Here is a 27,656-nt window from a genome sequence, read left to right on the forward strand (position 1 = left end):
CATATTGATCTTAATGAATCCCTTAGTGAAGATCTTGTTGAACATCCAAGCGATGATCAAAACTTAGAAGAAAATGTTTCAAGACAAATTCAAGTGTACTCTAGAAGGAATGAAAGGAATCCTCCTTGTGCCCTTGAAATTTTTTCCCAAAATGAGTCCATCGAAGAGACTTCTCAAAGAAGATCAAATCGGATTCCTAAAATGCCAAATAGATTTGTTTCTTATGATTCTTTTTCGCCTAACTTTCGGGCATGCCTGCTTGCTCTTCACTCTTTTCATGAACCATCTCATTACAATGATGCTAAGCAATATGCTCATTGGAATGAAGCTATGCAACTTGAACTTAATGCTCTTAAAAAGGCTCAAACTTGGGAAATCATTGATCCTCTCAATGGCAAGAAACCCATTGGATGTAGGTGGGTGTTTAAAGTAAAAACTAAGAGTTATGGTTCATTGGAAAGATATAAGGCTAGGTTGGTAGCCAAGGGATATGCCCAAGAGTATGGGGTAGATTATGATGAAACCTTTGCCCCCGTTGCTCGAATGACGAGTGTTCGAACCCTTATTGCTATAGCCGCAGTTAAAAAATGGCCAATTTTTCAACTTGATGTCAAAAATGCCTTTTTGAATGGTAATTTAAATGAAGAAGTGTATATGGAACCTCCTCCAGGTATGGATTTAAATGGAAAAATTTTGAAATTAAAAAAGGCTTTATATGGTTTTAAGCAAGCACCTAAAGCTTGGTATGATAGGTTTAGTAACGTATTAATAAATTTAGGATTTTTTTCTTGTTATACTGACACTGCTCTTTTTGTTAAAAGGACAGGTGACTCCATTATTATGCTTCTGCTGTATGTTGATGATATGATCATTACTGGGAATGACAGAAAGGGAGTAAATGATGTAAAGTCCATGTTAAAAGAAACTTTTGATATGTCTGACCTTGGTTATTTGAGATATTTTTTAGGGATTGAAGTGGCTTATTCCCCGCGAGGATACATCCTATCTCAGATGAAATTAGCTGCAGAAATTTGTGCCAAATCAGGAATATCTGATGAAAAGAAAGTCGAGACTCCCGAAGTCATTAATGCAAAACTGAGACTTGAGGATGGTGTTCTTCTTGAGGATCCAACTCCCTCCCGTCAATTAATCGGATCTCTCACCTATCTATCCATCACACGTCCAGACATAACTCATGCGGTTCATGCAGTAAGCCAGTTTCAGCATGCACCTACTTCGGTTCATATGGCAGCCGTATTAAGAATTGTCAGATATATCAAAAATACTATATCAAAGGGACTCTTCTTATCCTCTTCCTCCTCTCTTGACTTAACTGCTTTTACTGATGCTGACTGGGGAGGAAATCCCAATGATCGTATCTCAATAACGGGTCTTTGTATTTTTTTAGGTGAATCTCTAATTTCGTGGAGATGCAAGAAGCAGCAGAAGGTTTCACTGTCATCAACTGAAGCTGAATATCGGGCCATGGCAATGACAACTATGAAAATCGTATGGCTCAGAAGTCTCCTTGCTGACATGGGTGTCCCCATTTCCACTCCCACCAAGCTCTGCTGTGACAACAAAAGTGCGATTTACATTGCTAGTAATCACACCTTTCATGAGCGGACCAAGCATATTGAAATGGACTGCCATTATGTTCGAGATGAATACCTCAGAGGGACTATCTCATTACCATATGTTACTTCAGAGCATCAACTAGCTGACTTCTTCACCAAGGCGCTCCCAACTCCACGATTCATGTTTCTCCTTAGCAAACTTTCGGTCTTCTCCCCGTAAAGTTTGAGGGAGCGTGTTAAAATATATATATATATATATACATATACTTATATATATATACATCCGTATATATATAAGTATATGTATACATATATGTATATATATATATATACATATTCTATTGAAATACTCGATAGGGGTATTCTTGTAATTCTGCCAATGTACCTTTTTACTTTTTATTTTTATCTTTTTCCTTTTTCACTTTTTCCTTTTTTGTTTTTTATTTTTCTTTCTTTAGGATGACCACAAGGGGCCCCACTCTTGTAGTTGTTGGGGCCCCAACGGTCAGATTTCTGACCGTTGGAGCTCCCAACGACTACAAGGGAGCCCCCTTGTAGTCTCTTCTTTAGTGCCTCCCTCCTCTATAAATAGAGGAGGTGTTCTCCTTCTCATGTATGGGTTTTATACCCCTCTCTTCCTTTCTTCATTAATGTTCAACTTATGACTTTAAGTCATTTCCATATTTGAGAGTTTTTGTGTGTGCACATTCGGTGTTTGTGTTCTTGGCTCTAGTGGTTACTCTTAAAGAGTGACATTTGCTCTATTGGTGCTTCCGCCCTTTTTCATTACATTTTACCCCTTAGTGGGTTATTTGTGCACTTTACGTGTTTGTGTTCTTGGCTCTTTGTTTGACTCTTTTAAAGAGTTCTTTGGATTATTGGTGCTTCTGCTATTTTCATTACATGGTATCAAAGCTATTGGATTTTCAATATTCTTGAAAGATCTTTTGAGCTCTTCACTTTTATCTTTCCCGTCATCAATGGAGCATAAATCAAGAGTTGAGCTCTCCTTCAAACTCAATGGCGCAAACTATCTTATGTGGGCATCGACTATGAAAAATCATCTAAAAGGTAAGAAGTTGTGGGGTTTTGTGATGGGCACCACTCTTGAGCCCATCTTAAAGCTCACCAAAATTGAAGGAGGTGTTGAGAGAGTTCTAGATGGAGATGACCGCATCAAAGCCATTGATAAACACCAATCCAAGGTAGAAGATTGGGAAAGTAACCATGCCAAAATTTTGGCATGGTTCATGAACAATGTTGATATTAAAAATTGTGCCAACATTGCAAAATTTAGGAGAGCCAATGAAGCATGGTTTTTCCTTATGGGTATGTATACCCAAAAAGATTTAGCTAGACAATTTTTTTGTTAAGCAAAGATTAGATCTACTAGACAAGCGGACATGAGTGTCCATAATTATTTTAGTGCTTTAACCCCTCTTTGGGATGAACTCGCTCTTCTTGAGCCCAAGTGGGTGGCTCCGGAAGATATTGAGCTTAGAAAAGAATAAATTGAAAAAGAGCATTTCTTTCAATTTCTTCATGGGCTTAGGCCCAAATTTGAACAAGTTAGACCATCTCTTCTTCATAGAAGTAAAGCCTTACCTATTGAAGATGCTCTTGCCGAAGTATGCCAAGCGGAAACTCGTTTTGGCATAATCCTTAAGAATGATGAAATTTTGGCCGTTACTAGGCCGTGAACAAATGTAAAAGCATATAGACCGCCCAATTTTTCCAAAAATAATGGGTATAGAAAGAGAGTGATTTGTCACTATTGTAATGAACTGGGGCATATTAAGCCGGTTCGTCCAAAGCTTAAAGGAAAGGTGACCGTGGTTGGAGAAAACACTTCAAAGAAGGAAGAAGAAAATATCAATGGAGGAGATATCAAAGAAACTCTTTGCCAAATTTCCGAAGTCCTCCAACATCTTCTCAAGACTTCTTCAACATCAACTTCTGAAGTCGCGATAGCCTATTCATCATCACCTCCAGGTATGTGGATACTAGACTCCGGTGCTTGTTTTCATATGACATCTCATAAAAATTCTCTTTCGAAATGTTTTTTCTGACCCTATATCTTCGTATGTTTCAACGGCCGATGAGACATCTTTAAAAATTGAAAGTATTGGAACACTTGACTTGAAATCCTCTCAAAACTTTTTTGTCCCTAAAGTAAGAGTTGTTCCAAAAGTTAACTTAAATCTTTTTTCGGTTTCTCAAATTACCGATCATGGTTGTCAAGTCTCTTTCTCACCTAAAGATTGCACTATGCATGATCTCCAGTCAGGGAAGCTGATTGGGCAAGACCATAGGAGGGGCGATCTTTATTTTATGGATTTTTTGACTCTTCCATGCAAGTCATTTTGTAATTTTGTAAATGTCAAAAGTATTGAAGTTTGACATAAGAGACTTGGTCTTCTGAACTTTTTAAAGATGTCTCTTTTTCCTTTTTTGGACAATACTTGTAAAGACAAACACATGACTTGTAAAGATTGTATTTTTGGGAAATCTAAAGCTATTCCATTTCCTCAAAGAATCTATGTTCCCACACGGCCGTTCGAACTTGTTCATTCCGATGTATGGGGTCCCTCTCTTGTTGTATCTAAAGGAGGTTTCTCATATTACATTGTCTTTGTTGACGATTTTACTCGATTTACATTGTTTTACTTTCTAAAACGTAAATCTAAGGTTTTCTCGTTTTTCAAAGAATTTCATGAAATGGTTAAAAATCAATTTTTAGGAAACCTATCTATTCTTAAATTTGACTCGAGAGGTGAATACATGTCCAATGACTTTCAAAGCTATTTAAAAGAAAATGGAATTCTTCATCAACGTTCTTGTCCAAACACTCCACAACAAAATGGTCTTTCGAAAAGAAAGCATAGACACATAATAGAGACAACAAGGACTCTATTAGTTTCCAAAAATATTCAAAAATCCTTTTGGGCTGAAGTTGTTCTTACTTCAACATATTTCATTAATAGAACACCCTCGTCCTCTTTGAAAAATCTTTCTCTGTTTGAAAAACTTTACAATATGTCTCCCGACTATAAAAGACTAAGAGTTTTTGGATGTAAGTGTTTTGTTCTAACTCACAAAAACGATAAACTTTCTTCAAGGGCAATTTGATGTATTTTCTTAGGATATGGCGAAAAACAAAAAGGTTACCGCTGTTTTGATCTATTAAATAACAAACTTTATACCTCAAAAGATGTCACTTTTCTAGAAGAAGAAAATGACTTTTTGCCTAAATGAAAATATTGATTATTCTTTTTTGTTTGACTTGTTACCTCAAGAAAAATGCATAGACAATCAAGTTGAATCTATAGAACCTCCTGAAACTGTCATTGAGGATCATATTGAACCTCAAAATGATGAGCAACATGATCTACATGAAAACATAAATAAAAATATAACAAGTCACACACAAGTTTATACTAGAAGAAATGAAAATGAAAATAATCTCAAAATGAATCGTTAGAAGAATCCTCTCAAAGGAGATCAAATCGTATTTCTAAAATACCTAATAGATTTGTATCTTATGATTCTTTTTCTCCAAATTTTTGAACTTGTTTGTTAGCTATTCATTCTTTCCATAAACCATCCCATTATAATGATGCCAAACAATATGCCCATTGGAATGAAGCAATGTAACTTGAACTTAATGCACTTAATAAAACTCAAACTTGGGAAATCATTGATCCCCCTAATGGCAAAAAACCCATTCGATGTAGATGGGTTTACAAAGTAAAAACTAAAAGTGATGGTTCTTTAGAAAGATTTAAGGCTTGATTAGTAGCCAAAGGATATGCCCAAGAATATGGGGCGGATTATGATGAGACTTTTGCCCATGTTGATCGAATGATTAGTGTTTGAGCCCTTATTGCAATAGCCTCTATTAAAAAATGACCCATTTTTCAACTTGATGTCAAAAATGCCTTTTTAAATGGAAATCTGGGTGAAGAAGTTTATATGGAACCACCTCCTAGCATAAATTTAAATGGTAAAATTTTTGAAATTAAAAAAAGTATTATATGGCCTTAAGCAAGCTCCCAAAGCTTGGTATGATAAGTTTAGTAATGTATTAATCAATTTGGGTTTTATTTCTTGTTATACTAACACTGCTCTTTTTGTTAAGAAAATAGGTGACTCCATTGTTATTCTACTTCTGTATGTTGATGATATGATCATCACTGGAAGTGACAAAAATGAAGTAAATGATGTTAAGTCTATGTTAAAGAAAACTTTTGATATGTCTGACTTGGGGTTTTTGAGATATTTTTTAGGTATTGAAGTGGCGTATTCTCCTCAAGGATACATTCTATCTCAAATGAAATTAGCAGCAGTACCAAATCAGGAGTTTCAGATGAAAAGAAAGTTGAAACTCCTGATGTTATAAATATAAAGTTGAGACTTGAGGATGACGTTCTTCTTGAGGATCCTACTCCTTATCGGCAATTGATTGGATCCCTTACTTACCTATCCATCAACCGTCCGGATATTGCTCATGCGGTTCATGCTGCAAGTCAATTTCAGCATGCTCCTACTGCAGTTCACATGGCGACCGTGATGCGAATTGTGCGATATATCAAGAACACCATCTCCAAAGGGTTTTTCTTATCCTCTTCTTCATCTCTTTAATTAACTGCTTATACTGATGCAGACTGGGGGGAAATCCCAATGATCGAATCTCAACTACTGGTTTTTGCATTTTTTTAGGTGAATCCCTCATTTCGTGGAGATATAAGAAGCAACAAAAAGTTTCTTTATTATCACACTATCATATGTTACTTCAGAATATCAGTTGGTTGACTTCTTCACCAAAGCGCTTTCATCTCCGCATTTTATGTTTCTTCTTGACAAATTTTTGGTCTTCTCCCCGTAAAGTTTGAAGAGGCGTGTTAAAATGTGTGTATATATATACATATATGTATATATATATACATATATATTCTCTTTATTTCTCATTGTACATTCAAATACTTAGGGGTGTTTTTGTAATTATTCTATACATTTTTACTTTTAGGTTTTTCTTTTTTCTTTTTTATTTTATCTTTTTTTCTTTTTATTTTCTAAACCTTGTAATAGGACCACTAGGGCCCCCACCATCTAGTCGTTGGGGCCCCAATGGTCATTAATATGACCGTTGGGGCTCCCAACGACTAGAAGGGAGCCCCAAGTGGTCCCTCTCTCTCCTACTTTTCTCTTCTATAAAAAGAAGGCTCTCCCTCTTGTGTTGTAAGGGTTTTTCAGCCCACTTTATCTCTCTCTTCAATATATTTTTGCCTTTTAGGCATTTTACCCCTTAGTGGGTTATTTGTGCACTTTAGGCTTCCACTATTTTCATTACAGAATTATGTACATCAAAAGGGGATGCAAGTAATATATTGGAAATTGGTGGAACATAATCAATATGCAAATTATAAACTATTCCTAACTATGCCTAAACAAAATAAGGATAGGAACCTTTGGTCTAATCTTAGATTGGTAGTACATCACATATGATAAAAACTGTAATGAGTTTAAGTCATTTCTTGTTTTTTGTCACTGTACTTTGAGGATAAGATACATGAAATAATATCCTTGTTTTTTATTACTCATGGTATGCTTATATTTGTATAACAGCATTTGTATCTATTCTTATATCTAGGTGCATGTACTAAGCCATTGGGTTTTTACTGTTTTTCGTTTCTTTACCTTTTGACCAGCTACTTTAGTCCATTGTTGAAGTCCATCACATATGGAGGTAATGCTGATGATGTTATGCATGGAGAGGCCTGTGAAGTAAGGGATGATTTCATTGAGCTCCTAGAGTCTCGATTTTTGTTCTTGGCTGCAGATGCTCGGGCAACATTAAGGCAAGGTTCTAATTTTCTGTGAGCTTTATTTCTCTTTTTGTTGTTATAATCGAGGAACTTTTTTCAGTGATATGTACTTTTGTTGAATATGAGAGTGAAATGTACTTATAAAAATTTGATTATGTCACAGCAAGATGTTTTTATTAAAGCTTAAAAATAAAAAACAGTTTCTTTTCCTACATTGTGGCATAGTTTTTATTAAAGCGTAAAAATAAAAAAGAAGTTTTTCTTATTCTGTGTAAGCAACCTCATTGATATCTTCAAGTTTCACAAGGTTTCAATCAGCATTTCATCTGATTTCATCTTTCACTATTACTACAAGGGGTTGGAAGCCTTCCTACAGGGATGTTTTGCTTGACTTGAGGAAGAAGCTAAGGGTTCCCTGTTCCACCAAATTGACAACAGGGGACTTGGAGGCAGAGATATTTCTGCACCTATTGCAGGAGTACTCAAGGTAGTATTTGCCATGTGTAATTTTCTGTGAGCTGGCTGCATCATCAGTTATCATGTACTTGCTTTGCCCTAGCAAACTATTTTATTATGATATTTAGGGGTGAAACAAAGATGCAGGTTCTGAATGTTATCTAATATATTTCTTGCCTCTTTTATTCTCCAGTAGGAAGTGCATGAGTAGCTTCTTTCTTTTTTGAAATATGTTTACACTTTATACATATGGCTAACTATTATAACTGTATCAATATTTGTTATTTAAAGATAAAGTTTTGTTAATTATGAAACACGATTTTTATGGTCAGTACTACTGACTTATTGCATTTATTTTGAATGTTACTGTTTCTACCAAAATATTAGGCCAAAGTATTTTAATGTCATTACCTTTGCACCACTAGGCTACTAGTGTAGTAGGTGGCATTTGCATCTGCTAACAATAATTATTGTTGCCAGTTAAAGAGGTTAAGTTCACTAGGAATGTTATATTTATCTTTTGCTTTCATACATAACTTTGATTGGACTAGGTGCAAGGCTCTTTTTGTATGGTTTTTTTACTTCAAAATTGATTTCATCAAGACCGTTCAATGTTTTATCTTGCCCATCTCACCTCTTTCTTTTTATTGAAATTTATGTATTGCTTTGATTAGAATATCTGAGAAGATGCTGTTTGTAGTTCCAACAAAGATGGATCTAAAGATGGAAATTAGAAGCTTCTCATTTCCATCCCAACATAGTTTATTAGTTTTAGAGTGTTTTTGTGCTGCTTCAAAGATAAACTGGAATTTTTTCTTATACTATTTAACTATTTTACTCCTCTAAGTTGACCCCAATTGTCCATTTACTGGATCAATCTAGTAAATGGAACTGAAACCTGCAATGTGTATATATATATATATAGGGTTAATATAACATTAAACTAGTTGTGTTTAACATTAGATAGAATTAACCTTATGAAAATGACTAAAATCAAGGTTGTAAGTATTGTATCGTCACTCGTATTGGTCGGGTCCAAAATAAGACACGTATCATATCATAAAAAATCATAATTATTTAATAAAAAAAATTCACAATTTCCAAAAAAATCATGAAAAATTAGCAAAAATTCTAAAAAAATCATAATACATGAAACAATGATGAATTGCACAAAATACAATAATAAAATCACATATGAAGTATGTATCTATGAGTTGCATAAGACATCATAACCAAGTTTTTTAAAAATAACACATACCATCAATCATCATCATCATTATCTTTTTCTTCTTCTTCTTCTCCTGCTTCGACATTCACATCATCTCTAATGTACGTGAGGTCTTCATCATCTACGTCATGAGCTCCTTCCACGTTTATCCACTGAATGTCTTCTTCATTAAGAATGTCTACTTCTTCTTGAACCTATGCATCCAATACATCTAAAATTTTCAAATTAATGGGATCAAATTGCTCTTTGTGCCTTTTTTATGATAACTTTTCTATTTGCCTAAAGAAATGACATCAAAAAAATTAAAATTAGTTGAGTTTTGTATGATATAATTTTCTTTTAAATAAACACATGAAAATGACAAATAAACTTTATAAATTTATATACCTTTGCCTCAACCATAAGTTGTAGTGAATGTAGATGAGGTCATTGAACCTTTTGTGCTCCAATCTATTTCTTCGGTTTGTATATATTTGCTCAATGACGCTTAAATTTCTCTCGCATCCACTTGCACTACACGTTTGACTAAGAATGCGAATAACAAAAGCTCTCAAGTTTGGAACATCACTTCTAAACTTGGTCCACCACATGTCTGAAAAAAACAAAAAAATAAGAAATAAATAAGACTAACAAATACAATCATACAAAACATCATCACTAAATAACAACATGAAATCAAAATTGAAATAAAAAAATAAATTACTTGGACGCATCGTGGCATGATTTCACACTGTTGCAGGTCTCCCCATATTATACAATGCATTATCATAAATCTTCATTTCCTTATGAATTTGATTTTGAATGCTATAATTAGGGTTCAACCTTTCAATGCAATCCATTTTAAATGTTGGAAAATATCTAAATGCAGGATTTAAATAATATGCTGCAGTATGAATAGGTTGATGATGTTCCATATAAGGATGTACAATTTTTTCTTCCCATTCAAATGATCTCTAATGACCTCTTTTGTCTTATCTATGGCCTCATATAGATAACTCATAGTTGGTTTGTCTTTACTGTCAACCTATCGAAGCACCTTAACCAAAGGTATAGTTATTCTCAACAACTTGATGTAAGAATCCCAAAATTCACTTCTAAATACAATATCTATAGTTTCTCTTGGCTTTATTTTTTACATGGGGATATGCTCATGGATGGAAAGTCTCTTTCTCATCAAAATATTGCATCGTGCAAGATCTTTAGTAAGGGAAGCTGATTGGGCAAGGCTATAGGAGAGACGATCTTTACTTTATGGATTTTTTGACTCTTCCACCTAAGTCATTTTGGTAATTATGTTCAACAGAAAAGTATTGATACTTGACATAAGAGACTTGAGCATCCTAGTTTTTTAAAGATGTATCTCTTTCTATTTTTGGAAAATATTTGTAATGTAAAGGATATATCTTGTAAAGATTGTATTTTTGGAAAAATGAAAGCAATTCTTTTTCCCCAATGAACTTTCATTTCTACTCATCTTTTGAGTTAGTGTATTCAATGGGATCCTTCACTGGTCATATCAAAAGGAGGTTACTCCTATTATGTTATTTTTGTTGACGACTTCACTAGATATACATGAATTTACTTTCTAAATTTTAAATCCGATGTGTTTTGTTTTTTAAAGAATTTCATATAATGATTAAAAATCAATTTCTTATTAACGTATCTATCCTTAGGTCCGATTTAGGAGGTGAATATATATCAAATGATTTTCAAAGTTATTTGAAACAATACAACATTTGTCATCAAAAGTTGCTCTAAAACTTCTCAACAAATGGATTAGCGAAAAAAAAACATAGACATATAATAGAAACCGCTAGGACTCTTTTTATTTCTAGGGACATTCCAAAAAATTTTTGGGCCAAAGCCGTGTTAACTTCAACCTACTTAATAAATAGAATACCTTTATCTTCTTTGAAAAATGTCTCCCCATTTGATTTTTTTTTTCAAAATGACTTTTGATTTTAAAAGATTAAGAATCTTTTGGTGTAAGTATTATCTACTTATAAAGATGATAAACTATCTCAAAAAGCTATTGAGTGTGTTTTCTTGGGATACGGGGAAAATAAAAAAGGGTATCATTGTTTTGACCCAAAGAACAACAAACTTTATATTTCTAAAGATGTTACCTTGTTAGAAAATGAAAATGGACTTGATAATAAAGAAACTAAAGCAGAAATTAACTATACATTTCTATTTGATCTTTTACCAAGACTTGATGAGTCTAACAAACTTGACTCTAATGATGTTTTTGATCTTTGTTTGACTTTACGACATGTTTAATAACTCTTCACTCTTATTATGAACCATCTCATTATAAAGATGCCAAAAAATATCCCCATTGGATTGAAGCAATGGAAATTGAGCTTGATGCCCTTAGGAAAAGCCAACACTTGGGAAATAGTTGATCTTCCTCTAGGCAAGAAAGCTATAGGATGTAGGTAGGTGTTTAAAGTTAAGACAAAAGGCAATGGATCCCTAGAAAGGTATTAAGCAAGGTTGGTTGCCAAAGGGTATACTCAAGAATATGGAGTAGATTATGAAGAAAACTTTGCTCCCGTCGCTAGGATGACTAGTGTCTGCACCTTAATAGCCATTGCCTTTATAAAAAATGGGCAATTTATCAACTAGATGTTAAAAATACTTTTTTAAATGGAGAACTTTGTAAGAAAGTTTACATGGATCCTCTGCCGGGAGTTGATATTAATGGTAAAAATCTAAAACTAAAAAAGGTCTTGTATGGTCTTAAACAAGCACCTAAGGCTTAGTATGATAAATTTAGTTATGTTTTGATTGATTTGAGATTTATTTCTTGTTATATTGACACTGCTCTATTTATCAATAAAACAATTACTAATATTGTGATACTTCTACTATATGTTGATGGCATGCTCATTATAGGAAATAACAAATGAGTTATTGAAATTAAATCTGTTTTAAAGAAAAATTTTGATGTCTAATTTGGGGTTTTGAGATATTTTTTAGGAATTGAGGTTGCCTACTCACCCAAAGGATATATCCCCTCTTAAATGAAATTGACGGTTGATATATGTGCTAAGTCAAAAAATTTTGATGAAAAGAAGGTGGAGACTCTAAAAGTTATAAAAGCTAAATTATGACTATCGACAATTGATTGGATCACTCATCTACTTTTCTATCACCCAACCTGATATCGCTCATGTGGTTCATGCAGCAAGTCAGTTTCAACATGCTCCTACCACAACACTGTAATGAAAATAGCGGAAGCACCAATAAACCAAAGAACTCTTTAAAGGAGTCAAGCAAAGAGTCAAGAACACAAGCACGTAAAGTGCACAAATAACCCACTAAGGGGTAAAATGCCTAGAAGGCAAAAATATATTGAAGAAAGAGAGAAAGTGGGTTGGAAACCCTTACATTTACAAGAGGGAGAGCCCTCTATTTATAGGAGAGAAAAAGGGAATAGAGAGGGACCACAAGGGGGGCTCCCTTCTAGTCATTGGGAGCCCCAACGGTCATAAATGTGACTGTTGGGGCCCCAACGACTAGATGAGTGGGGCCCCTTGGTGGTCCTATTACAAAAAGAAAATAAAAAAGAAAAAAAGAAAAGAAAGAAAAAAGGAAAAACCTAAAAAAGGGAAATTACATGGCAATTTACTAAAATACCTCTATCGGGTATTTGGATGTACAAAAAAGGATGTATGTATATATATACTTATATATATACGTATGTATATATATATATATATATATATATATATATATATATATATATATATATATATATATATATATACACACACACACACACTTTAACACGCCTTCTCAAACTTTACGGGGAGAAGACCAAAAGTTTGCCAAGAAGAAACATGAAACGTGGAGTTGAAAGCGCTTTGGTGAAGAAGTCAGCCAATTGATATTCAGAAGTAACATATGGTAGTGTGATGATTGTAATGAAATATGCAGAAGAATTCAAGAATGCTAAAGCATTCACTATGTCCAACACGGACGAATGCAACAAGCATAAGATAGTAATCCACTAAGGGATATACGAAGGGCCTTATAAAAAGGCTACACACATAAAAATAATATCTCTTTTATTGAAGAGGAGCTCTCAAAAGCAATACAAAATACATGGGGGGTTCCCCCTATTTATAAGAAAAAGGAGACCAAAGGGGGCTCCCAATAGAGTCGTTGGGAGCCCCCAACGGTCACAATTGTGACCGTTGGGGGCCCCAACGACTCCATTGTGGGGCCCCTTTTGGTATCCCAAAATGCATTTTAAAAAATAAAAAAACAAAAATTAAAAAACAGGAAAATAAAAGAAATAAAACAAGTACCCCTATTGGGTACTTGTGAAAAGACCATAATACCCCTATCGGGTATTATGGTGAATACATCTATATTTATATATATATATATAGATGTATTATTAATATGTCTTAACACCCCCCTCAAACTTTACGAGGAGATGACCGAAAGTTTGCCAAGAAAGAACAAGAAGCGAGGGGCAGGCAGGGCTTTGGTAAAGAAATCTGCAAGTTGATATTCTGAAGTGACGTATGGCAGTGTAACTGTCCCACGAAGATATTCATCACGTACATAGTGACAGTCCATTTCAATATGTTTAGTCCTCTCATGAAATGTGTGGTTGCTGGCAATATAGATGGCACTTTTGTTGTCGCAGCAAAGCTTCGAAGCACCGGTAATTTCGACTCCCATATCTTGAAGAAGACTTCGAAGCCACACAAGCTCCATTGTAGTAGTTGCCATAGCCCTGTATTCTGCTTCAGTAGAAGACAATGAGACTTTCTGCTGTTTCTTGCATCTCCTAACAATTAGCGAATCTCCTAAGAAAACACAAAAGCCAGTAGTTGAGATTCGATCATTTGGGTTTCTTCCCCAGTCAGCATCAGTATAAGCCAGTAAATCTAAGGAAGAGAGTGAGGATAGGAATAGCCCTTTAGTCAAAGTATTTTTGATGTATCGAATGATCCGAAGCACAACACTCATATGCACAGATGTAGAAGCATGCTGAAATTGGCTTGCAGAGTGCACAACATGAGCAATATCAGGCCTGGTGATAGTCAGATAGGTGAGGGAGCCAATGAGTTGCCTGTAAGGCGTAGGATCATCCAGCAGAACTCCATCCTCCAGTCGTAGTTTAGCATTGATAACCTCGGGAGTCTCCACCTTTTTGTCATCTGAAATCCCAGATTTGGAACATATGTCTGCAGCAAGCTTCATCTGTGACAATATATACCCTCGAGGGGAGTATGCTACTTCTATACCAAGAAAGTACCTGAGAAAACCCAGATCAGACATATCAAAATTATGTTTTAACATGGTTTTAACATTAAGAATACCACTTTCATGATCATATCATCAACATAAAGCAGAAGGATGATGATACTATTTCCTGCACGTTTAACAAAAAGAGCAGTGTCAGTATAACATGAACGAAATCCCAATTGTAACATGATAGCACTAAATCTATCATACCAAGCCTTAGGGGCTTGTTTAAGGCCATATAAAGCTTTTAATAATCGAAGAGTTTGACCTTGGTTAACACTAATTCCCGACGGAGGGTCCATATATACTTCTTCATTCAACTGTCCATTAAGAAAGACATTTTTAACATCTAATTGAAATATAGGCCATTTCTTAGATGATGCTACAACAATTAGAGTTCTAACGCTTGTCATGCGAGCCACGGGGGCAAAAGTCTCTTCATAATCGATGCCATATTCTTGTGAATATCCCTTAGCAACTAATCTAGCTTTATAACGTTCTAGGGAACCATCACTTTTTGTTTTGACTTTGTAGACCCACCGACATCCTATAACTTTTTTATTTGAAGGAAGTTGAACTATTTCCCAAGTTTTAGCCTTATTTAAAGCATCTAGTTCAACTTTCATTGCTTCAACCCAATGAGGAATATTTTTTGCTTGATTATAATGAGAAGGTTCATAGTAAGAATGCAAGGCTATTAGACAAGCTCTATAGTTAGGTGAGAGAGTTTCATATGAGACAAACCTATTAGGTGGAATTGATTCTCTAGAAGATCGCCTAAGGGAGGTTTCTTCTAGGGGTTCATTAAGCCACACGAATTTTTCTAAAGCACTAATAGGTTGTGCTTCCTCACGCCGAGTGTAAACTTGGAGATTGTCACCATTAGTTGGTGATACATCATTATCATGAGAATCATGAGTATTTTCTAAAAATTCTGGATGACTCAAAGAGTCATCATTTGAATCTTCTAAAAGATCATTGATAAACATATAATCAATTTCATTTGGTTTTTCCAATATTTCAAATCCATTTTCATCTTCTAAAAAGGTCACATCTTTGGAGACAAATAACTTATTGTTTTTAAAATCAAATCATCTATAGCCCTTTTGATTTTCACCATATCCTAAAAATACGCATTCTATGGCTTTAGGTGACAATTTATCTCTTTTATGTAAAAGAACAAAGCATTTACACCCAAAAATACGAAGACGATTGTAGTCGGGTGTCATATTGAAAAGTTTTTCATAAGGAGAGATATTGTTCAATTTTGAAGATGGCATTCTATTGATTAAATAGGTGGAGGTTAACACGGCTTCGGCCCAAAAACTTTTAGGAATATTTTTAGAAATGAGCAAGGATCTAGTGGTTTCTAAAATATGTCTATGTTTTCTTTCTGCTAGACCATTTTGTTGAGGAGTTCTTGGACAAGATTTTTGATGACAAATGCCATGTTGTTTTAAATATGATTGAAACTCATTTGATAAGTATTCTCCACCCGAATCGGATCTAAGAATGAATATTTGACTTTGAAATTGATTTTGAACTTTTGCATGAAATTCTTTGAAGAAGTTAAAAACTTCCAATTTTTGGTTAAGAAAATAAATCCACACATATCTAGTATAATCATCAATAAATGTAACATAATACGAATAACCACCTTTGGATAGAACCGGAGATGGTCCCCATACATCGGAATGCACCAATTCAAAAGGTCTTGTTGTCACAAAGGTTCTAATAGGAAAATGAATAGACTTCATTTTTCCAAAAATGCAATCTTTGCAATTGATATCTTTTTCTTTACAAAACTTGTTTCCAAAAGGAAAAAGATACATTTTAGAGTAACTTGGATGTCCAAGCCTTTTATGCCAAGTTTCAATATTTTTGTCTTGGACATAAGTACAAAATGAGGTATTTGGAAGCATTAAGTTATCCATAAAATAAAGATTTCCCTTCCTATGGCCTTGCCCAATCCGCTTCTCGGACCGGAGATCCTGCACAAAACACCCTTGGGATGATAAAGATATTTCACATCCATGGTCGGCAATTTGAGAAACGGAAAAGAGGTTAAGATTTAGTTTAAGAACTATTCACTTTTGGAACAAGAAAATTTTGAACATTTTTAGAATCAAGAGTTCCAATACCATTTATTTTGAGAAAAGTTCGATCGGCCGTAGAGACACAAGACATTTTTGAATTGGTGTGCACGTTGGTTAATGCATTTTCATGAGGAGTCATGTGAAAAGAGGCTCCGGAATCTAAAATCCAAGAGTACGTACCGGGAGGTGATGATGAGGCAATGGCGGCACCGGAGGTGGAAGATGTAGCCTTTAGAATTTGTTGGAGAGCCAAGGAGATTTGACCAAGAGTATCTTTGAGATCCTCGTTCTTGCCGTCATCTTTTTTGGTGGATGATTCTTCAACGGAAGCCACCTTTGGCTTGAATGCTCTATTTAGGTTTGGGCAAACGAGTTTAATATGTCCCGGCTCATAACAATGATGACATATAATCATTTTTCTTCCACCACTCCCTTGTTTACCAAAATGAGGTGGTTTGTATGTTTTAACATGTTTGCCGAGTTTAGATACGGCAAGAACTTCATCTATGCTTTTACCCATGCTATGCCTAGTCTCTTCTTGAGTAATCTCGGCAATAGCCTCTTCTAAAGGAGGAAATGTAGATCTATGGAGAAGTGAGGATTTAACTTGTTCAAATTCGGGACGAAGCCCAAATAAAAATTGAAACAATCTATCTTGTTCCATTTGTTTTTGTCTTAGTACCACATCCTCCATAGCCACCCATTTAGGCTCTAAAAGAGCCAATTCATCCCACAAAGGATTTAGAGCACTATAATAGTCTTGTATGCTCATGTCACCTTGTTTTGTGGTTCTCACTTTTTCTTGCAAAAAATAAGCTCTTGCAAGATCCTTTTGGGTAAACATACCCTTTATAAAAAACTAAGCTTCATTTGCCCGGCGGAATTTTGCAATATTTGCACATACCTTATGTTCGACATTATTCATAAACCATGCTAGGATTTTTGCATGGTTGCTCTCTCAATCTTCCATTTGGTGATGATAATCTTCTATGGCCTTGAGACGAGCATCACCTTCAAGTGCTTTCTCTTGATCTTCTTCCATCTTTGTGAGCTTAAGTTGGGGTTCCAGAACGGTTCCCATTACATAACCCCAAAGCTTCTTGCCTTTGAGATTATTCTCCATTGCGGATGCCCACATCATGTAATTTTTCCCATTGAGCTTGAATGATAGATCGATCTTGACTTCCATTGCTACAAAATGTAGATGTGAAAGAAAAAAAAGGAAGTAGAGAGAGACACAATTTTACCTTAGAAGATCGTATGGCTCTGATGCCATGTAATGAAATATGCGGAAGAATCCAAGAATGCTAAAGCATTCACTATGTCCAACACGAACAAATGCAACAAGCATAAGAGAGGAAATCCACTAAGGGATATACGAAGGGCCTTATAAAAAGGCTACACACATAAAAATAATATCTCTTTTATTGAAGAGGAGCTCTCAAAAGCAATACAAAATACAAGGGGGGGTTCCCCCTATTTATAAGAAAAAGGAGACCAAAGGGGGCTCCCAATAGAGTCGTTGGGAGCTCCCAACGACTCCATTGCGGGGCCCCTTTTGGTATCCCAAAATGCATTTTAAAAAATAAAAAAAACAAAAATTAAAAAACAGGAAAATAAAAGAAATAAAACAAGTACCCCTATTGTGTACTTGTGAAAAGACCATAATACCCCTATCGGGTATTATGGTGAATACATCTATATTTATATATATAGATGTATTATTACATATGTCTTAACAATGATTCCTCTGAGAAATTCATCTCGAACATAGTGGCAATCCATTTCAATATGCTGGGTACGCTCATGGAATGTATGATTGCTTGCAATGTAAATCGCGCTCTTGTTATCACAACACATCTTGGTGGAAGAAGAAATGAGGATGCCCATGTCACAGAGGAGACTTCTAAACCACACAATTTCCGTAGTTGTCATTGCCATGGCCCGATATTCAACTTCAGTTGATGATAGAGAAACTTTTTGCTAATTCTTACATTTCCATGAAATGAGGGATTCACCTAAAAAAATGCAAAAACCAGTAGTTAAGATTCAATCATTGGGATTTCCCCCCAATCTACATCAGTATAAGCAGTTAATTCAAGAGATGAAGAGGATAAGAAAAGCCCTTTGGAGATGGAGTTCTTGATATATCGCACAATTTGCATCACGGCCGCCATGCGAACTTTAGTAGGAGCATGCTGAAATTAACTTGCAGCATGAACCACATGAGCAATATCTGGACGTGTGATGGATAAGTAAGTAAGGGATCCAATCAATTGTCGATAGGGTGTAGGATCATCAAGAAGAACGCCATCCTCAAGTCTCAACTTTGCATTTATAACTTCAGGAGTTTCAACTTTCTTTTTATCTTAAACTCCTGATTTGGTACTGCTGCTAATTTCATTTGAGATAGAATGTATCATCGAGGAGAATATGCCACTTCAATACCTAAAAAATATCTCAAAAACCCCAAGTCAGACATATCAAAAGTTTTCTTTATAATAGACTTAACATCATTTACTCCCTTTTTGTCACTTCCAGTGATGATCATATCATCAACATACAAAAGTAGAATAACAATTGAGTCACCTGTTTTCTTAACAAAAAGAGCAGTGTCAGTATAACAAGAAATAAAACCCAAATTGATTAATACATTACTAAACTTGTCATACCAAGCTTTGGGAGCTTGCTTAAGGCCATATAATACCTTTTTTAATTTCAAAATTTTACCATTTAAATTCATGCTAGGAGGTGGTTTCATATAAACTTTTTTACCCAAATCTCCATTTAAAAAGACATTCTTGACATCAAGTTGAAAAATTGGCCATTTTTTAATAGAGGCTATTGCAATAAGGGCTCGAACACTAGTCATTCGAGCAACAGGGGCAAAAGTCTCATCATAATCCACCCCATATTCTTGGGCATATCCTTTGGCTACTAATCGAGCCTTAAATCTTTCTAAAGAACCATCACTTTTAGTTTTTACTTTGAAAACCCATCTACATTCAATGGGTTTCTTGCCATTAGGAGGATCAATGATTTCTTAAGTTTGAGCTTTATTAAGTGCATTAAGTTCAAGTTCCATTGCTTCATTCCAATGGGCATATTGTTTGGCATCATTATAATGGGATGATTCATGGAAAGAATGAATGACTAACAAACAAGCTCGAAAATTTGGAGAAAAAGACTCATAAGATACAAATCTATTGGGTATTTTAGAAATACGATTTGATCTCCTTTGAGAGAATCTTTCAAGGGCACAACGAAGATTATTTTCATTTCTTCTAGTATAAACTTGTGTATGACTTGTTATATTTTCATTTTGGTTTTCATGTGGATCATGTTGTTCATCATTTTGAGGTTCAATATGATCCTCAATGGCAGCTAAAGGGGGTTCAATAGTTTCAACATTATTGTCTATGCATTTTTCTTGAGGTAACAAGTCAAACAAAAAAGAATAATCAACATTTTCATTTAAGTTATGCGAAAAAACATTTTCTTATTTTAGAAAAGTGACGTCTTTTGAGATATAAAGTTTGTTATTTAATAGGTCAAAACAACGGTAACCTTTTTGTTTTTCGCCATATCCTAAGAAAATAATTTAATTGCCCTTGGAGAGAGTTTATCATTTTTGTGAGTTAGAACAAAACACTTACATCCAAAAACTCTTAGTCTTTTATAGTCGGGAGACATATTGTAAAGTTTTTCAAACAGAGAAAGATTTTTTAAAGAGGACTAGGGTGTTCTATTAATTAAATATGTTGAAGTAAGAACAACTTCAGCCCAAAAGGATTTTGGAATATTTTTGAAAACTAATAGAGTCCTTGTTGTCTCTATTATGTGTCTATGCTTTCTTTTCGCAAGACCATTTTGTTGTGGAGTGTTTGGACAAGAACGTTGATGAAGAATTCCATTTTATTTTAAATAGCTTTGAAAGTCATTGGACATGTATTCACCTCCCGAGTCAGATCTAAAAATGGTCAGGTTTTCTAAAAATTGATTTTACACAATTGCATGAAATTCTTTAAACAAGGAGAAAACCTCATATTTACGGTTTAGGAAGTAAATTCATGTAAATCGAGTAAAATCGTCAACAAAGACAATGTAATATGAGAAACCTCCTTTAGATACAACAGGAGAGAGACCCCATACATCGGAATGAACAAGTTCGAACGGCCGTGTGGGAACATAGGTTCTTTGAGAAAATGGAATAACTTTAGATTTCCCAAAAATGCAATCTTTACAAGTCATGTGTTTGTCTTTACAAGTATTGTCCCAAAAAGGGAAAAATGACATTTTTAAAAAGTTCGGATGACTAAGTCTCTTATGCCAAATTTTAATACTTTTGACATTTACAAAATTACAAAATGACTTGGATGGAAGGGTCAAAAAATCCATAAAGTAAAGATCGCCTCCTATGGCTTTGCCCAATCAACTTCCCTGACTGGAGATCCTGCATGGTGCAATCTTTAGGTGAGAAAGAGACTTGACAACCATGATCGGTAATTTGAGAAACCGAAAAAAGATTTAAGTTAACTTTTGGAACAACTCTTACTTTAGGGACAAAAAAGTTTTGAGAGGATTTCAAGTCAAGTGTTCCAATACTTTCAATTTTTAAAGATGTCCCATCGGCCGTTGAAACATACGAAGATATAGGGTCAGAAAAAACATTCGAAAGAGAATTTTTATGAGATGTCATATGAAAAGAAGCACCGGAGTCTAGTATCCACATACCTGGAGGTGATGATGAATAGGCTATGACGACTTCAGAAGTTGATGTTGAAAAAGTCTTGAGAAGATGTTGGAGGACTTCGGAAATTTGGCAAAGAGTTTGTTTGATATCTCCTCCATTGATATTTTCTTCTTCCTTCTTTGAAGTGTTTTCTCTAACCACGACCACTTTTCCTTTAAGCTTTGGACGAACCGACTTAATATGCCCCGGTTCATTACAATAGTGACAAATCACTCCCTTTCTATACCCATTATTTTTTGAAAAATGGGGCGGTCTATATGCTTTTACATTGTTTCTCGGCTTAGTAACGACCAAAATTTCATCATTCTTAAGACTTATGCCAATACGAGTTTCCTCTTGGCATACTTCGGCAAGAGCATCTTCAATAGGTAAGGCTTTACTTCTATGAAGTAGAGATGCCCTAACTTGCTCAAACTCGGGCCTAAGCCCATGAAGAAATTGAAAGAAATGCTCCTTTTCAATTTGTTCTCTCAATATCTTCTGGAGCCACCCACTTGGTCTCAAGGAGAACGAGTTCATCCCAAAGAGGAGTTAAAGCACTAAAATAGTCACAGACACTCATGTCCGCTTGTCTAGTAGATCTAATCTTTTCTTGACAAAAAAATTATCTAGCTAGATCTTTTTGGGTATACATACCTTGAAGGAAGAACCATGCTTCATTGTCTCTCCTAAACTTAGCAATGTTGGCACAATTTTTAATATCAACATTGTTTATGAACCATGCCAAAAATTTGGCATGGTTACTTTCTTAATCTTCTACCTTGGATTGATGCTCATCAATGGCTTTAATGCGGTTGTCTCCATCTAGAGCTTTCTCAACACCTCCTTTAACTTTGGTGAGCTGTAAAGTGGGTTCAAGAGTGGTGCCCATCACAAAACCCCACAACTTTTTACCTCTTAGATGATTTTCCATAGCCGATGCCCACATAAGATAGTTTGCGCCATTGAGTTTGAAGGAGAGCTCAACTCTTGATTCATGTTCCATTGATGATGGGAAATATAGAATATGAAGAGCACTAAGGATCTTTCAAGAATATTGAAAAACCAATGGCTCTGATACCATGTAATGAAAATAGCGGAAGCACCAATAAACCAAATAACTCTTTAAAAGAGTCCAGCAAAGAGCCAAGAACACAAGCACGTAAAGTGCACAAATAACCCACTAAGGGGTAAAATGCCTAGAAGGCAAAAATATATTGAAGAAAGAGAGAAAGTGGGTTGGAAACCCTTACATTTACAAGAGGGAGAGCCCTCTATTTATAGGAGAGGAAAAGGGAATAGAGAGGGACCACAAGGGGGGCTCCCTTCTAGTCGTTGGGAGCCCCAACGGTCATAAATGTGACTGTTGGGGCCCCAACGACTAGATGAGTGGGGCCCCTTGGTGGTCCTATTACAAAAAGAAAATAAAAAAGAAAAAAACAAAAAAAGGATAAAAAGAGAAAAAAGGAAAAACCTAAAAAAGGAAAATTACATGGCAATTTACCGAAATACCCATATCGGGTATTTGGATGTACAAAAAAGGATATATGTATATATATACTTATATATATATATGTATGTATATATATATAAGTATATGTATATATATATTTATATATACACACTTTAACAAACACATATGAGAACAATTATGAGGATTATTCACTATATTAAAAATACAATCTCAAAAGGGATTTTCTTATCCTCATCATTAGATTTAACTGGTTACACTAATGCTGACTGGGGTGGTAATCCAAACGATAGAATTTAAACTGTTGATTTTTGTGTTTTCTTAAGAGATTCTTTAATTTCTTGGAGGTATAAGAAACAACAGAAGGTCTTGTTGTCTTCAACATAAGCAAAATATCGAGCAATGGCTACGACAACAATGGAGCTTGTATGGCTACAGACTCTTCTCCATGACATGGGAGTTTTCATTTCTAAATCTTCGAAGATGTGTTATGATAACAAAAGTGCAATCTACATTGCAAGGAACCACACCTTCTATGAAAGAACAAAGCACATTGAGATGGACTGCCATTATGAACGTGATGAGTAAGGAACTATTAAATTACTGTACATTATATCAGAGTACCAGCTTGCCAATTTTTTCACCAAAGCTCTTCCTGAACATCGTTTTATTTTTCTCCTTAACAAACTTTCAGTGATCTCACCATAAGTTTGAGGGTGTTAAAAAATAAATAAATAAATAAATATATATATATATATATATATAGGGCTCTATGGTCATTAAACCATAGAGTTGTTGGGATTTCATCCCAACGGTCATAAATATGACCGTTAGGGAGGTCCCAATGACTCTATGGGAACCTCCCCTTGGTCCATTTGGTGTATAAATAAGGGTTGTTAGCCCCTTTCAATGTTATGATTTTTAGAGCATTTTATCATTAATAAAATCATTATTTTTATGATTTTTGTTACTCTTTGAGAGCATTGAGAATAGCCCTTAGTTGGCTCTTTGTATCTTGCCCATTAGTGGCTCTGCATTTGTGTGGTTGTGCACTCTTCATAGCCCTTTGTGGCATCTCTCTTGTACACTTAAGGTTTCATTACAACACCCAATTTGTCTCCATGACTGCCTCATCTCATCAGAATATGCCTGCACTTTATTCACATTAGTATCCAATTTTTTTTCTATCAAACCATGATGTGAAAGGATTTTATATCCAAGCCTGATACTGGTTATGACATCTATTATGACCTTAAAATGAAAAGAATTTGTAGCATTGAAAGGAATGCAAACATCATAAGGCCATCTCTCAACCACAACATTCGCCTGGTCAACTAAATGTTGAGGAGTTATAACAGTATGAATGTCGGGTTGCGCCCTAGGAGCAGTCCTAGGAGGGAAAAAACTCCTAATAGAGCCTCTAGCTCTACCTCCTCTCGAAGAATTCCCTCATACGTCTCTTTTTTTTGTGACCGCAACACTACTACCAACACTAGTCACACCTTTCCCTTTTGCTGCAGAACTTCTTACTTCTGGTGTTATGTTGGAGGTTGTAGGATCAGAATTAGGGAGCTCATATTCGTCCTCCTAAGGTTGTGCATACTATATTTCTGCTTTACTTATCTATTTTTCTTGTCTTTTTTCTCTCAAACTAGTAAGTAATTGCTTGCATTGTCATTTAACGACATCCGACAAATTCCTTGATATGCAAGTCGCAACATTTAGATGTATCTTGACTAAATGATGCTTCAAGTGAGAGATACTGCCCAGAAAAACAATATGAGAATAGTTGTACTCGATTCTCAATCGGTTTTCACTTATTATTCGAGTGCCCCTTTTCTATGCCGGATCATTTGATGCCATCTTCCCCCCAAAAAAGCTTAATAAAAGGCAAAGAATAAGTTTTTTTTTTTACCTTAATCCACTTCCTTGAGTGAAAAAATGACAGAAATGCATTCTTAAACAAACCACAAAAGCCCTCTCTCTTCTGCACGTATCGACTCTTAAATCGCTCTAACGAGTCCTAGGGTGTGTGAATACCTCTCTAATGGCTTCTACACAAATGATGGAGTCAGCCTTTAAAACCCAAAACTGAAAAATTATGATTCGGCCTTTTTTTAAGTGCGTCGACCCTGTATCGTACGATACACCTTGTATCGTACCATACAAGCATGTATCATACAATACATAAAACACAAATACGATACACACTCGTATCACGATACAAGTGCGTATCATATCGATTTTCTTCATAGTAACGGTTCGTATCGTACCATATCGTATGATACAGTACGATACATACAACCTCGACTAAAATACAACCTTGACTAAAATAGTCTAAAAAGAATGGTAGTTTTAGAAATGCATGACTATTTTTTGGGCATTACAGGTCTTTTGAACTTGAAGAGAATTGAGAAGTTAAACGCCTTTTCCAAAAAAGTAACTATAAATCCATTAAATTTACCTTTTTGACCTAAAAAAGTAACCATATATTTTAAAAAATATCGCTTTATAAGAGTATTTTAGTCATTTTAATGTGATTGAATTCATTTAATGTTAAACTAGCTATGTGACATGGGTACGGGTACAAGTGTAGATACGACACAAAAATTTCAAAAAATGTGGGTACGGGGACACGACAGTATATATATAAATTTAAATATAAATATCAAATATTACATAAATATAAAATAAATTTCAAAAATCAAAATCTATTATTCCAACATGAAAACATAAATTAATTTAACATTTTAACAATTAACATTTAACAACCAACTAAACTAGTAACAGAACATGCTAACAGCTTTTATTCAAAGAATCAAAATTCAATAACAAGTAAAGCTACAACTACAACTAACAAATTAACATTTAAGAAACAAGTTATAACAATTTCAGATAAATAGATAATAAACATTAATACCTAACAATTAGCTCTTGGCAAACAAAACTATATCTAGATTATTAGATATATTCAGTAGAAAATATCTAATAATCTATATTCTGTCTGAAAATAGACAATCTATATTCGGTCTGAATATCTAATAGTATATACAAGTATAACTGAAAAAGTCCTTAAAACAAAAAAAACTGAAAAACAGCTTGAAACAATTTGAAAGAGGGAAATCGAGAGGGAGACAGATGGGGAAGACGAGAGCAAGAGAGAGGGAGACAAAGAGAGGGAAGATGAGAGAGAGAGAAAGAGCGAGAGAGATGAGTGAGTCGAGTCAAGATGGAGACATATGAGAGAGGCGAGAGGCAAGTTGAGAGGGAGATAAAGACGAGAGAGAGGGACATAGACGAGAGGAGTAAGTGAGTTGCGCATAGAGGGCGATGTTGTGAGAGGCTGAGAGAGGCAACACTGTGAGGGGTGTTAAAAGGGGAGCCCTCGTTCTCCTGCCATCGAGCGAAAGAGAGAGAGAGGAGAGAGAGAGAGAGAGAAAAAGAGGGATTTCAGAGAAAGGTCGTGCATGCCTCGTGACTGCACCTTTCATTATATTTAAAGTTAAGTGAATACAACTAGGGTACAGAAATACCCCTTAACAGCATGCTAATTTACATTACACTAATTGGATATGGACCCGATCCATTATATAAGTGGATCAGGTCAACCATATACACGACGACTTCTTTTCACCCTCCCTCAAGTTGTGCATGGTGCTGGACCATGAACAACTTGTTTTTCAGAAACCAAAATCTATCCTTTGTCAACCCTTTAGTGAGGATGTCAGCAACTTGTTCTTCAGTTGGCACATACATGGGCTCAATCTCTTTATCTTCAACCTTTTTTCTAATAAAATGTTGATCTATTTTAATGTGCTTTGCTCGACTATGGTGGATGGGATTGAAGGACATGTTGATGGCACTTTGATTGTCACACAACAACAGTGATCGAGCAATCGGTTCTCCCATTTCTGTCAGGAGATGTCTTATCCATGTAGCTTCGGTCGTGGCAGTGGCCATCGATCTGAATTCAGCCTCAGTGCTTGATCTAGCAACCGCCTTTTGTTTTCTACTGCTCCAGGATACCAAGTTTGGCCCAATGAAGTTGCAATAACCGGATACTGATCGTTGTTCGTCTGGATCACCCGCCCAATCAGCATCAGCATAAGTGACGATCTCATGGCCCTCACGGTCCCCGCCTGGATCTAAGTCTCTTTTCTTGTATACCAGCCCATCACCAACTGTACCCTTCAGGTAACGAAGTATACGTTTGACTGCCTCCATATGTGACATACGAGGTTCATGCATAAACTGGGATACCTGATTAACCGAATATACTATGTCAGGTCTAGTAAAAGTCAGGTATTGCAACATGCCAACTAAGCTGCGATACTTAGTAGGATCTCCATATATATCCCCTTCCTTTGAACTCAGTTTCTGATGAATGACACTTGGAGTTGTTAACGGGTTGCAATCTGTCATGCCTGCTCTGCTGAGAATGTCCAACGTGTTAAAATATGTAATCTCATATAATATCTCATATGTAATCTCATAGACATGTAATGTTTTATCTCCTTTCTAGTTAGGATTTTTCGTTTAATTAATTCTAGTTAAAATACAACTAGAATTAGCCAAACCAGTCCATCATTGGACTGATTTGGCCTTTACCTTTTTGACTAGTCAAAAAGGTACCTTTTTGACCAAGTCAAAAAGGTAAATCCAAAAAGAGTTGTTGGACTCCCCAACAGCTCTATTAGAGCCGTTGGAGAGTCCAACAGCTCTCTTAAGGCTTCTCTCTACCTCTCTATAAATATGGGGCTATTCCCCTTGTAAATACTTACTCTTGTTTTGGGTTTTTATCTCAAATCAATAAAATTGTTTATTTTTCATTTTTATACCCGTTTCGGGTTGTGTGTATTCTTAAGTTCTCTTTGTGAACCTTTGTGGTTCTTATGATGTATTTGTGAGAACTTGTTGAGAGACATTTGTTGTAGCGTATTTTTCACTTTCTTACATGGTATCAGAGCAAGGTCGGTGGATGTGTATTGGGAAGCGTGCCATGC

The 27,656-nt window shown here is 35.3% G+C and overlaps 1 protein-coding gene across 1 annotated transcript in view; it reads left to right on the top strand.

Annotated features, from left to right (window-relative positions):
• Window positions 1–27,656, top strand: part of LOC149846593 (uncharacterized) — a 109,673-nt gene that overhangs the window by 66,432 nt on the left and 15,585 nt on the right. The window contains exons 4-5 of the mRNA XM_089996441.1: window positions 7,286–7,435; window positions 7,758–7,889. Coding sequence (XP_089852567.1) covers window positions 7,286–7,435; window positions 7,758–7,889 — 282 coding nt within the window. The remainder of the gene's footprint in view (window positions 1–7,285; window positions 7,436–7,757; window positions 7,890–27,656) is intronic.

This window comes from Nuphar pumila, chromosome 2 (assembly GCF_984573655.1).
Source record: "Nuphar pumila chromosome 2, dmNupPumi1.hap1.1, whole genome shotgun sequence".
In the NCBI taxonomy this organism is placed as follows: domain Eukaryota; kingdom Viridiplantae; phylum Streptophyta; class Magnoliopsida; order Nymphaeales; family Nymphaeaceae; genus Nuphar; species Nuphar pumila.